Source organism: Pogona vitticeps, chromosome 2 (assembly GCF_051106095.1).
Source record: "Pogona vitticeps strain Pit_001003342236 chromosome 2, PviZW2.1, whole genome shotgun sequence".
Classification (NCBI taxonomy): Eukaryota; Metazoa; Chordata; class Lepidosauria; order Squamata; family Agamidae; genus Pogona; species Pogona vitticeps.
In genome coordinates, this window is record NC_135784.1 from 205,015,943 (window position 1) to 205,029,244 (window position 13,302).

The window sequence follows — 13,302 nt, forward strand, 5'->3', positions numbered from 1 at the left end:
CGATCCATAGGGTCTTTTGCAGTTCTAAGAGAATACAGTAATTTATAACTCCATGGTTCACAAAGTGAAGACAGCAAGAACGCCACAAGAGATGTGTGAGACAGGAGGTCCAGCTCAGGAAGAGTAGCTGGAGAAACATAAAGCCCCTTCCTTTTTCTTCTTCTAAAATAAGCCAACTTATTTTGGAAAGTGGTGGGAACAACAGAACCACAAAAGGGCAAAAGAAGGAAGATGAACCCCTCTGCTCAATGGAGGACTGATGGGCGGTAGATGAAGAAACTGAAGTGGGATGGCACAGTCCTGTCAGCCATGCGGAGAGTTTTTTTTGTCTCTGTTGTTGTGGGATAAACTTTACATTGCATAATTGTGAGAGCTATTACTTATAATAGGGTTAGGAAAGGGTAGACCTTCAACTGTTGGGCTACAACGCCTATCAACTCTAATAATCAGTACAGCCAGTAATGCAGAATGGTGCAAGTCGCAATATCACAGCCTCTACCACTGCCCACCAGAGCTATAGCAACAATTCTTGTTTCTCTTACATTAATAATAATTTATTGTCATTGAACGTATATACCCTGTAAACACATACAACGAAATTCACAAAGAACTCTCAAGAGACCAGACCAAAACACTCACCCCCCCCTCATAACAATTTAGGTGTGTAAATACTGCAGTTTTGAAACCAGCACTAAAATCTGAAGCCCAGGAAGGAGAAATTCGGCTAAAAATCCCTCACTTCCCTCTCCTCCTATCTTTAATTTGCATGCCATCCTTCGCTCCAAATAACTGGAAGTGTGTCTTTTAAGAGGGAGTTAAGTGGATGAGGGGCGCGCGGGGGGGGGAGGGCTTCGGTCGCTGTTGCACGGACGTTGTTTGTGGAAGATAGGAGCTGTAGTCCCGACAATATCTGGGGACCAAAGCTGGTAAGGTATCCTAGCCCAGCATTCGATGGGGGGGGGCAGAAGCTTTTGCCTCCGTTCGAGGGCTGATGTCCCTCCATGAGCGAGAGAGGCAGTCGCCTCAGCAGCAGAGGTGGGAGGGCGCGCGGGAAGGAAGGGGCAGGAGGAGGGGGTGGCTCTCCGGCGTCAGACGATGGCGAGGGCCGCGCCGCCCAATGCCTCGCTGAGGGGACTTGGGCAAGGGGCGGGTCAGGCGAGGCAGGCGGAACGGCCCGGCGCTTGGAAGAGGGCTGAGGGGCGTTGGCTCGCAGCTCCTTCTCCTTCCGCATAGACCATGTTGGCCTCGCTGAGGCTCCTCAGGGTGGTCGCGGCGGCGGCAGCGCCGAGCGGGGTTCCGGCCCAGGTAAAGGAGACGCGGGAGTGAGAAGGCGTCCCAGAAAGAGGTTAAAATGGCGCCCCTCCTGAGTTGGGGGGCGGTCGTCGCCTGGGACGGAGTTGCCCCCTTTTTACCTGAGAGGCGCACCCTAAGGGCGAGGAGCTGCCCCTGTGGGATTTCTGCCTTGCTTCCTTACCTCTTAAAGGCTCACAGAAAGGGAAGCACTGAGGTGGGGGGAGCTGAAGGAAACAGCTTTAAGGTCCGGATGGTGGTGGGGGCGGGAAGCAGTGGAAAGTACCGTGAGAGCAGTCACGTCGAAGGAACCCTCCGGGAAGCCCGCTGGGCTTTTGCGGCTCCATGATGCGGGAATTTGGGCCTGGGGCTGCTCCCACTTCCAGCCCTGGCTGGAACTTTTCTATTACGAGGGGCTCCTCTCGGGCTGGGACATGGCAATGGTGCCAGGAGCCCTCTTCCTGTTCTGTTGGGGACATTGCACCGTTGGTTTAATATTCCAGTGCAGTTTGCAAATAAAACCTAAATAGACCGAAACATCAGAACGATTGCAATCCGTGAAACCACCTACGTAGGACTGTTGCTGTAGCCCACAAAGGTTCGTGTCCAATGAAATCTTAAAGTCTACAAGATTTGTTGTTCTTACCGTCGTGGTTTATAATTTAGTCAGGAAAGGCTTGTTTGAAGTGAAACGCAAACCGATTGTGTGGAAGCAAAACAATATGGATGCACGGGCACCCAAACTGGTAGGGAATTAATTCCATAAGAGTCGGGGCTGAGTTGCTAAAATCCAGGGATATGTTTTGTATCCCAGGTCTGTGCCAAAGAGAAAAAAATAACCTGCAGTATTTGTCCATTTTTGAAGGGATCCAAAATAGCGTTTGAATCTAATCTAAGACTGTTCAAAGCTCCACGTGTTGCCTCGGCACTTCTGGGGTTAAAAATCCTGGGCAGCCACTTTCGTTTCAGAGGATCCAAAGGTGAGTGAGAGCTAGGCAAGAGTCCTCCATTGATACAGGATGGATTCATGAAAGGGAAGGGGAGCTGGGCAAGGAAGAAGGTACAAATAGGAAGGAAATGTCTGCACAGTGGAGGTTGAGCAGTCCTCGACACCACTGGGTTTCATCCAAATCAAAACACTTTTATTCCCCCCCCCCATTTTTGCGTATTTGTGCTATTCAGACACATAAGAATACAAATGTTTGGTTGAACTACAAATGGCTCAAATGGAAATGGTATGGCTGCCATTTGGTAAGGTAGATGATTCAGACTGAATTGGAGTGGATGGTATTTGTATGCCACTAATTTTTTTCCTTTTTAAAAATGTTTATTTATTAAACACAGACAAACATACAAAACAAACACAAAACATATGTGGGGAGAATATATCCATCTAATATATAAACCTGACTACATAAACCATATTGCCCTACTAAGCATCTTTAGGCCATATCCATTTAATATGTAATTCTGACTACATAAACCCTAAAGATTAACATTTGTATGCCACTAATAAAATCTCTGCTCCGAGCAGCCTCCGAAAGGACCTCAGGGCTTGTGCGACCTCTTTTCTGAGACCTCAGGGTACTGAGCAGGTTGTTACTAAGACGAGGATCTCTCTGAGATCACTCCAGATTGTTAAGGGGAGCAACAGATATTCTTCCACTGGAAAGAAGTCCCTATCCAGAAATCCCAAATTCTGAGATGGAAATACAGTACATTGTTTCTAGTTTTTCTCCCCACCTTAACAAACGTGTTGGCTATTCTACTCAAGCATATTTTCTCTCCCACACATCTCAGTCACACATTCTGATAGCCCTCCAGTTGTTAACCGAAACTCCTATCATACCACTCCATTAATTGTGCTGCCTAGGGCAGAAGAGAATGGTAGTCCATTCCTGTCTGGAAGGTTACTGTTGTCCACCCTAGTCTATATTAACTCCATACTGCTGATTAACCATCAAACTGTCCATTAGAGATCTTGAGAGAACAGTAGTCTACCATACCATTCATAGAACCACACAACCTTCTCCCCATGGGTTCATAGGCATCTCAGATTTCTGTGTAATGCTTTGAAAAAGTAGTACAGTCATGGCCAAAAATACTGGCACCTTGCAATTCTGTCAGAAAATGTAACCCTTCTCTCAGAAAATTGTTGCAGTTGCAAATGTTTTGATACTCACATGTTCATTTCTTTGGTTTGCATTGGAACAACACACACACACAAACAGAAGAAAGGTCAAATCTGATACAATGCCACACAGAAACCGAAAAATGCGCTGGCCAAAATTATTGGCACCCTGTCTAAATTGTGAGAAATAATTGCCTTTCAAGCAGGTTATGCTCCTTTAATTTGTATTTATACACAGATGTTGCAAGTTAGAGGTGAGGGCAATATAGTAATCACACTTGCAGCCAATTAAGATGGGGAAACTTGACTCAACCTTTGTGCTCTGTGTAACACTGAGTATGGAGAAAAGAATGAAGTGTAAAGAGTTCATGGATTTGAGAAAAAATTGTAGAAAAACATCAACAATCTCAAAGCTACAAGTCCATCTCCAGAGATCTTAATGTTCCTGTGTCCACTGTGAGCAATATCATCAAGAGGTTTACAGCCCATGGCACTGTAGCTAACCTCTGGAGGTGGACAGAAGAGCAAAATGACTGAAAAAAATTCAACGAAGGGTGGTTTGAATGGTGGATACAGAACCCAGATTAACTTCTCAACAAATTCAAGCTGATCTGCAGACACAGGGTACAACAGTGTCATCTCGCACTATCTGTCACCATTTGAATGAAAAGGGACGCTATGGTAGGAGACCCAGGAGGACACCACTGCTGACATAAAGGCATAAAAAAACAAGATGAGTATGCCAAAACGTATGTGACAAAACCACAATCCTCCTGGAAGAATGTACTGTGGACAGATGAGACAAAAGTAGAGCTTTTTGGTAACGGACATCATGGCACTGTTTACAGTGACTTTTCCCCCTCTTTTTGTGTGTTCCAACACAAACCAAAGAAACGAACATGTGAGTACCAAAACATTTGCAACTGCAACAATTTTCTTCTGGAAAGTGCTGATTTGCACCTTGCAAGACAAGATGGGCCATCCTGGCTTTTCATATGTTGCTGCAGTGCATCACCCATTAACCTAACCAGCAGAACCAATGGTGAGGGATTGTAGGAACTAAGAGTCCATCTGGGGACTCTACAGTTGTCCACGCCTGCTATCAGACATAGCCTAGTGGTAGCCAATACGGTTAGGACTGGGCTGGTTGAAAATTACTGGTTTTATTTTTGTTTGTGACTATTGATCCCTTTTCCATTACTTACATGTGCCCTAGTTTGTAACTATCACGCCCCAAAATACATGCTTTTTGAATGGATTGGCTTTCTTTTTTTTAATGGCATTTCTTCAAGCCTGTCTTTTTCTTTGGTTTGGCAACTGTGTGTGTTTTCTGGTGTGAAGTCGGAACCGACTTATAGCAACCTTAACAGGGCTTCCAAGGTACATGACATATTTGAGGAGTGGTTTTATCTGTTCTACTGCCCCATGAACTTTCCAAAGCCAGGTGGGGGTTCAAACTCTAGTTTCCAGGGTCATAGTCCGTCACTCTATTTGCTACACCACACCACATAAATGCTGCTATTTAATATATTTTGAAATGATATCAGAGATGGTAGCTTAATTGCAAGGCAATTATTTATTATCCTAGCCTTGTTTTGAGGTGCTTAGGCAACATATATGACTTTTCCTCTCTGCTACCATTTGTCCTGAAATAACTGAGACAGATAAAACTAGGTCTGTGATAGATTGGGCCAACCTCAACCAATATGTTTTGTGGTTGAGTGGCAAGTCCTTCCAGTCTAATTCTTTTCTTCTAACATGTTCGGCCCTATAACTGCCTCACAGTGACTTTACCCAGCTCTCAGTGGTCTCTCTCAGAAAGCAAAAGATGAAACAGCAAAGACTGGGAAGCAGTAGAAATAATAGCTCTGAAATATGAACTGTACATGTCTCAGGTGGTACCAGTTTACTTTCTGGTAGTTTAAAAACAGTGTAGAAGCATTTAGACAGCTCAGTCTTTTATGATGAAGGCAACATTTACACAAAGTATAGAAGCAGTTATTAATAACTTTCTCAGTCCTTTGTTGTTCTTTAAGCTTTAATTGAGTTCATTGGTAGCTGTCAATACTTTGTGTTCTGACGATGCACAGAGATTGAAATAATGTTAATGTGAAGATAGTAAAAATGACCTTATTGCCACATAAATTGAATTTAACTGGAAAACAAATCCAGTTGGGTTATATCTATGTAATGCACTTTCTAATCTTTGCATAGCTCAGATATCTGTGAGATTAGGAAAGACCAAAGTGCGGGTCTAAAATGTAACCTGAAATACTCTTTTGTACTAGGTTACAGATGTGTACATACGCAACTGGAAGTAAGACATGCAGTGGTCAGTGTCCTGTCCAGTATTTATTAGCTGTAGAAGCTGCTGCGGCAATGCAACTGCATGACATGGTCAGGCACTTAGGAGTGGTAGGTCATCAAATGGTTATGGCAGCTTTCACACTTGAGGTTCTGTGAATTAAATATTTAACAGGATACTGTCCAGTATGATTTTCTTCAATGTTTGGATTGAAAAACCCATGATTGCAGGCTGAAGTGAAAGCCCACCCAAAACTGATAATAATAGTACAGTAATTACAGGTGATCCTTTCCAGGGTTTCTTAGATGTAAAGTGCAACAGAAAAAGTGCCTGAGAGGGGCTAAGCTCTGTGGGAGCTACAAGACATTGTACTGGTAATTCTGTGAGAGACACCCTGTATACTACAGAACCTAATGGGCAGGACGACTACCAAGCCCCAATGCCTTGCCGTTCCCATGAAGTTTAGTTCCTCCCAGCTGCTTCCTTTGTCTTTATGGACTCAGCAGCATGAGCCAGATGGAGCCTCCTTTCTCCACCTCTCAGTGATTAAAAACAATTGTGAACATTTTGATTTATCAGCTAAAGCCTCTCAAAGTCTAGCTGAGGAAATTCCTGTAGACATCTGGAGACTAGTCCAAAAAAACCCCAAAATCTGAAAGTCCCATGCCTACAAGCCATATGCCTATGGGAAGCCTTCATAAGGCATGAGCATACTGTACTAGCACCACTTTGTGCTCTAGCAGCTGGTATTCAACAGCAGGCTGCCTCTGAACCTAAAGGTAATATACTAATGTCATGACTAGTTGTCATGAAGTAGTCCTACAGTTTTGTCTAACCCACTTCTAAAGATATCCAGACTGGTGGTTATTACAGCATCTTATGGCTTCAGTTTACCTTACAATTTTAGCTGCGCAAGATTAGCCAGAATGGGCTTTGCATCCTGGCTGCTGTTGCCATCATAGTAACCAGTCTCTGTCTTATCCTTCAAGTTCATACTGCATATGCAAATGAAGAAATTGAATTTGTGGATCATTTTCTTACATGTTGTTTCCCCCCTCCCCATCTCAGGTTTCATCATCTTTTGCTACAGGGCCCAGACAAGAGGATGGCACATTTTATGAGTTTCGTACCTATACAGTTAAGCCAGACAAGATGAAAGATTTTCTGGAGCTGACAAGTAGAAACATTCACCTCCGCACAGCCCATTCCCAGATGATTGGATATTGGACCTTAGAATTTGGGGGACTAAACAAAGTATTCCATATTTGGAAATATGGTATGCATAGATCCTAGTTCCTTGTATATATCTGAGCAGGTAATAAGACTGTTGCTTTGGGCCTTCTGTGCAGTGTTCTCTTGGTATTCACAGAACGTGGCAAGGAGTCGGTGCAGAAGCTGTTATGCCACTACTATAACTTAACAAGGATGTTTCCCATAGCAACAGATGAGGGGCAGTAGTGCCTTTTGGGAGGCTGTTTCACCTGTGCTCCTTCAGTTATTGAACTCTTATTGCAGCAGAATCAAAGGCATTTTAATTTTGTATCACTAGAATAATTTGGAAGGCACAATAATGCCTTTCCGGCACTCTAAGCTTATACCTGCATGCTGATTTGGAGTTGGTACACCTTTGAAACTGGAGATTGCTACTGAATTTGGGGGAAGGAACAGGATAAATTCTACAAAGCCTCCATCCGACAACCTTTGTAGTTCTCTGCCCTCTGGTTAGGGAGATAGCATAAATTGGTACATGCAAAGCACTAACACATCTGAGAAGTGTGGAAAGTTATATTTTCATTGCAAGTTTTGCTTGCTGTTGCAGGCCTTTCAAAGGGTGCAAGCTTTACTTGGTAAAGAAACCCAACTGAAACTTCAGCTGATTAACCAGAGAGATTTATTTTAACTTATGAAACTATGAATTGTTGCTTGGTTGCTTGTTCAGAAGCAAACACTTGCTAATTTGTTGTTATACCATGCCCAGTTCCAGTTTTCTTCTGTCATTAAGAAGCAGGTAGGTATATGAAAACTGAACTACACATCTTGATTCTGGTTTGCCAATAGGAGTTGGCTCTTTCATGTTTTGGACAACTCCCAGAATTCTCCAAGAAGTCACCAGGCAGAATTCTTGGAATTGCAGTCCACAAATGCAAATCTTCAGACCTCTAGATTTTGCCCCCCAGAAAAGGGCTTTTGGGTTATTTACCTCTGACACAGCTATGCTCCCACCATTGGCTTCTCAGGCCTTTGTCTTCTGTTATTGATTAAAAGGAAAAGCGGGGGGAGAAGCAGCTGTTTTTGTGATTCCTCAGAGTCATAGTTCTTTGGGAGACCATCCTATATAAAGCCAAATGGGCAACAAGACTGTAACTCCCAGCATTCCCCATGCCCCAGAGGGCCTAGCTCTTGCTGGTTGGTCAACCCCCCAACTCCCATAGGAAACCATCGAGCCTAGTTATCTTCCCCCAGACCTCCTTTTCTTCCATTCTTGGGCAAAGCCAAGCACAATAATTCCAGAGAGTTTTTCAGGTGGCTGAAATATTTACACAAAGTTAACAGACCTTCGTTAAGAGGGTTTGGAAGGCCAGCTTGCGAAGACAGCATGGCAGCAATGGAGAATAGCAATTGGGATTCTCAGTTTTCTTAGCTGTCATTTCATTTACCCTACAGTTGTCATTTTGTTTGGTTTGGACACTGGGAAGGTAACTCAAATGACTAAATACACTGGGTGTCTTTCTCTAACAAGCCTAACATGCCTTGCCTTTCTTTGCAGGGAGTTTTGCGCAAAGAGCTGCTGTCCGGACAGCGTTGGCCAAAGACCAGGAATGGCAAGAAAAATATATGTCTCAGATGTTGCCTTTGTTAGACAAGCAAGATAACGAAATTGCCTACCTTGTGCCTTGGTGTCAACTTGGGAGGCCTGAAAAGGATGGTTGGTTTGTTTTGCAGTGTTTTGCTTTAAAATTATTGACTCTGCTATGAAATGAGTTGCTTTTCCGCATGGAATTAGAACTGTGGACAGATGGCAGTATTTCCTCAGTTTTTTTTTTCTAAAGTACAGTAAATTCTGCCATGCAGTGGGTTTCCAGATTGCTTCGTTTCTTTCCAGACATAAAGACCAGGAACTTGCTTTTCAAAGACCAGGGTTCATTAGCAGCCCAGTAATGGTACATGCCATTTGTGCACCACCACTTCTGCTGCTCCTCTACATTGTGCAGTGGTAGGAAGTGTTCATGTGCATTATAGTGCCATTTCAGTTCAATCAGAATGATTATGCAGCCCAGCTAGATCTGTCCAACTGTGCACATGAATGGAGCACGCACCAGAAAGTGCACCCAGAATCCATTGCAGCGTGCACAGTCACTCAACCAATGTAGGGGGAGTTCTCGGAGGACAGATCAGTGACTCAAGGGTTTTTTGAAAGTGGAAGACTACTGCTTTCATTCAAAAGTAACAGCACTGGTGTAGGTTTCCCAATGTTTATACACTTTTCAGTGTTTCTTCCTTCATTATAACTTTTTCTTCTAAATTCTAAAAGGACTGCCTGCATTTTGCCCATCATTTTCCCTTCCTACTCCAAGACGCTCTGAATTCTGTGGTTTGTGTGTGCATAGCAATGTGTATGTTTCATTATTTTGCATGGTTCCCTTCACTTTGCAAGGTACGAGGCAGCTGGAAGGGCATTGTGAAGGCATTGAATTCATGCCTCCAACTGCTAACACCCAGATAAGCACTTTTTGCCTTTAGAAAACTCGTGAGTTTCCACAGTCGCTCAAATTGTTTCTGTTTAGTCACAAGGATTTTGAAGCTTTTTAAAATTAAAAGCTCTAAATTCTGCTCATGTCCTCTGTGGGTTTTCATTTGCAGAATATGCACTAATCTGACTAAGGTCTATCAGAAGGCCATTGCTAATTCTAGACGCCTTGCTTCTAAGATTTTTCTCCTATTTCTCTTTCAGGAGTTTATGAATTGGTTACCTTCCAAATGAAACCTGGTGGACCAGCAGTATGGGGCCAGTCATTTAAAGCAGCAATTAATGCCCATGTAAAGACAGGATACACTAAGCTGATTGGCGTCTTCCACACAGAATATGGACAACTTAACAGAGGTACATACAGCATATAATAGTTTTTAGGACAAACGTGTGCTGGTGACTGCTGGTATTTTGGCAGAGGAATGATCAGAATATTCACTTTTAAAAATGAAGTTATGTAGGCCTTGCTTCGCTGATAATGGATAGTAATTCTGATAGAAAATAAGAAAAGGCCTACAGAACTCCTTTCATTTCCTAGGAATTCATTATTTTAACTATAATAGCAAAGGTTGGGAATATGATGATTTCCCAGGAAATGTCCAATTCTAGGCAATTTTGAAAATTTTGCCATGATGAAAGGTCTCATTAGGACCTTCTGTACACCCAGGGGATTTTCTACTAGGGGTGTCACATTCAATTTTTTTGGACTCCGAATCCAGGAGTTTGGGGCAGTGGATGGGGTTCTTCAGAAGATGAAGCATAAACTCCAATGAGACCACTGCCTCTAGGAAGTATTGCAGCTGCTTTTTCACAGAAAGCATTGGGGCAGGAAATAAGGCCTAGAAGAGGGCTCTACCTTTCTCCAGGTGAATGGAATGAAGGTGTTGGCAGGTGTGTGTTTGTGGGCTGAAATTCTGAGACTTGGATTCCAAAAAAAAGGGAGACTACCAAAACACATTTCTCTTTTCTGCTGTCCCTGAGAACAACCACAACTATTATTTCCCCATCTTTTTGTTTGTTTTTGCACAATTTGCTCTGCAAAAAGCAGCAAGTTTTAGGTGTCAAGAGTTTTTTGAATTTATAAGCTTTCCATGTTAGTGATAATCCGCTAGCAAACACCCCACACACACAAAAAATCCAATATAGATCATTTTTATCTAAAGGGCGTCTGCAACATTATTTCAAAGTTGGTGTGAAAGACAGCTGATTTCCAAAGGTAATTAGGTCTGGAGAGAGCCTCTATTGTTAAGGGCTGAGATAGGAAGCTTTCAATGAGAGCACTTATCCTGTCCCCAAAATTAAAAAAATAGCCTATCTGCAGCATTTTTCAAAGAGTTGGAGTGAAAAGCAGCTGATTTCCAAAGGAGATGAGGAGTGAAGTTAGCCTCTATTGTCAAGGCAGGAATCAAAAATAGAAAACTTTCAGTGAAGTACTATTTTTCTTTGTGGTCTCTGTGAATGCGCACCGATGGGTTTTAGTGCGCTTGTGCAGAGAGCCTCAAATCTTCTAGAACTTAAACACATGTTGTTAGGACCTCCCTCATGTCGCTCTTGAGCCCGCCCACAGCATGGAGTGCCTCAGTTCCTTTTTTGCCACTGCTGCAGAAGTACCTCAGCTTAAGAGCTTCTGTTTCCTTTGGAAATTACTTACCGTATTTTTTGCTCCATAAGACACACCTGACCTTAAGACGCATCTAATTTTTAGAGGAGGGACACAGGGAAAATATATTCTGAACCAAATAGTGTAATAAAATATTTAATAAACTATAACAGAATAACATTTGAACCGTGTAAAGTGAACAGCAGTCAACAGTGGCATTAATATAGACCATTATCAGCCAGTGATAAGACCTATACCACTCTACGTATATTTTACATTTCCTTTCATCCACCTGCTCCCCATGCTTATAGAAATGTATCAATGACAGATGAGATTGTTGTGCAACTCTGCCCAGCTACAGCTCAAGCCTATATTATGTTAGAAATGGTTTGTCTGATTTGGCACTGCATTGAGAGGTCCCTTTTAGTTGTGTGGAGGATAAATAGTGGAATTAAACTATTTAACAGCTGGTTTTCCTTATTTACTTTAGGTTATGCAAAAGAATAGCAACACAAAGCTTAACCTGATCCCATTCACCAGCAGTAGCACATGCTCAGCATAAGACCAAATCTCCATTTTCTGACAAAGTTGAACGTTTATAGCATGCAAGGCACAACAGGTTAGGCAACACAAAGCCAGGAACAATGTTCTTGATGACCCAAAAAAAACCCTGAATACAAACTATAGTAGCTGAAATCAGGAAGCAGGTACTGTAATCCAGTTAGAAGTCATGAGGCACAGTTAGTTTCCTTGCTGCAACACCCTTTGGAAATACATTCTCTATTAGATGCCCAAAACTAGTTGAAAAGTTTGCAAATTGAATCCAAATTTCCATAGAAATGCATTGAAAATTAATTAATGCATTTTTATGGGGGGGAAAGGTCAGAAACTTTAAAAAACTTAAAAGAAAGTCACTTACCAGGTACTGTAGACTGAGCCTGGCTCTTCACAGTGCCTTGGTAGACCCCAGAACAGCCAAAAAGAGCCCTAAACAGCTAAAAGCCAGCCGGCAGCCATTTTGTGCTCTTCTCCATGCTCTTCTCAGCTCCTTCCCCCTCCCCTCTCCCCACCTAACAGCTGATCGGCTCTGGTCTGAAAGGCTTTGTGGAGAGCTTTTAAAGCAAGTACCCCTATGCACATTTCTACACAAGCAGGTTTCAACTCAAACGAGCACCTTTTCCCCCAAGCACAGTTTAACCCAAAACAAGCAGCTTTTAAAGTAAAACAAGCAGATTTTTAAGACAAGCTTTGCAGACAAGGGTTTGCAGACAGCTTTTAAAGCAAGTACCCCTATGCACGTTTCTACTCAAGCAGGTTTCAACTCAAACGGAGCACCTTTTCCCCCAAGCACAGTTTAACCCAAAAAAAGCAGCTTTTAAAGTAAAACAAGCAGATTTTTAAGACAAACATGGACGTTTCTACACAAGCAGGTTTCAACTCAAACAGAGCACCTTTTCACCGAATCACTAACCCCAAACAAACAGCTTTTAAAATAAATTTTACATTTTAAAACGACAATACCAGGCAGTCCCAGGTCTCTCTCCCAGCTGTCTCTAACTGCTAGTCCAGCAAGGAAGCAGACAAGCAGCCTCTTCACTAACAAAGTTTGAATTTCCCCGCTTTCCCTGCCTTCCCTGCAAATTAGGTATGCTAATATCTGTGCACTGGAGGATTGTGGGAGAAATATCCAGCCCCTGATGGGGGTCCTGTGAGGCACCCCAAAACACTGAAGAGCTCTCCTGGCCTCTTTCGGGACTGGGGCTGTGCAACCCTGTTCATATCAAGAGGTGCAGCCTTTGGGAGACAGGGCACAGAAAGGGGCAGGAGTTGGAGGGGCCATTCTAACTCGTACCTGGCAGGGGAGATACCATTATTGTAAATGTGGTTTTCCCAGGGTAAGGCTCATCTATTGCATTTTGGATGTGCTGACCTGTGATTTTCCCAAATGTGGGGAAATCAACTGCCTAAGTGGGGGACTGTGTTTGTAGTTTCCCCTGTTCTTTCTAGAATTATTCTTTCCCCTTTTGTTCTTGGCTGTTTTCACTGCCTGCTGCCATAGGCCTGTTAGCCTTGCTGGTTTTCCAGGTGGGCTGCAGGAAACATCCTGGAAAGCCAGCAGTGCAGAATGGTGAGGTCCAAACAGCAAGCAGTCTCTGGTGCTAGTTCAGAGGCTCCCAGCATGGCAGTAGGGGGCTTCTGGGTGATGGTGGTGGAACCCCTTTTTTACT

The 13,302-nt window shown here is 43.2% G+C and overlaps 1 protein-coding gene and 1 pseudogene across 6 annotated transcripts in view; both read left to right on the forward strand.

The window, feature by feature from the left end:
- The first annotated feature begins 1,124 nt into the window (after positions 1-1,124).
- LOC110083189 (protein NipSnap homolog 3B) overlaps positions 1,125-13,302 on the forward strand; it is a 33,071-nt gene continuing 20,893 nt past the window's right edge. For 3 of the 6 annotated variants that reach the window (XM_020801443.3, XM_072991982.2, XM_072991981.2), the window contains exons 1-4: positions 1,125-1,305; positions 6,795-7,002; positions 8,494-8,652; positions 9,679-9,828. In XM_020801443.3, the coding sequence (XP_020657102.3) occupies positions 1,237-1,305; positions 6,795-7,002; positions 8,494-8,652; positions 9,679-9,828 (586 nt within the window). In that variant the 5' untranslated portion in view covers positions 1,125-1,236. The remainder of the gene's footprint in view (positions 1,306-6,794; positions 7,003-8,493; positions 8,653-9,678; positions 9,829-13,302) is intronic. The other 3 variants (XR_012084243.2, XM_020801444.3, XM_020801442.3) reach the window with 2 other exon arrangements.
- LOC140705152 (U1 spliceosomal RNA) lies at positions 12,919-13,071 on the forward strand (annotated as a pseudogene).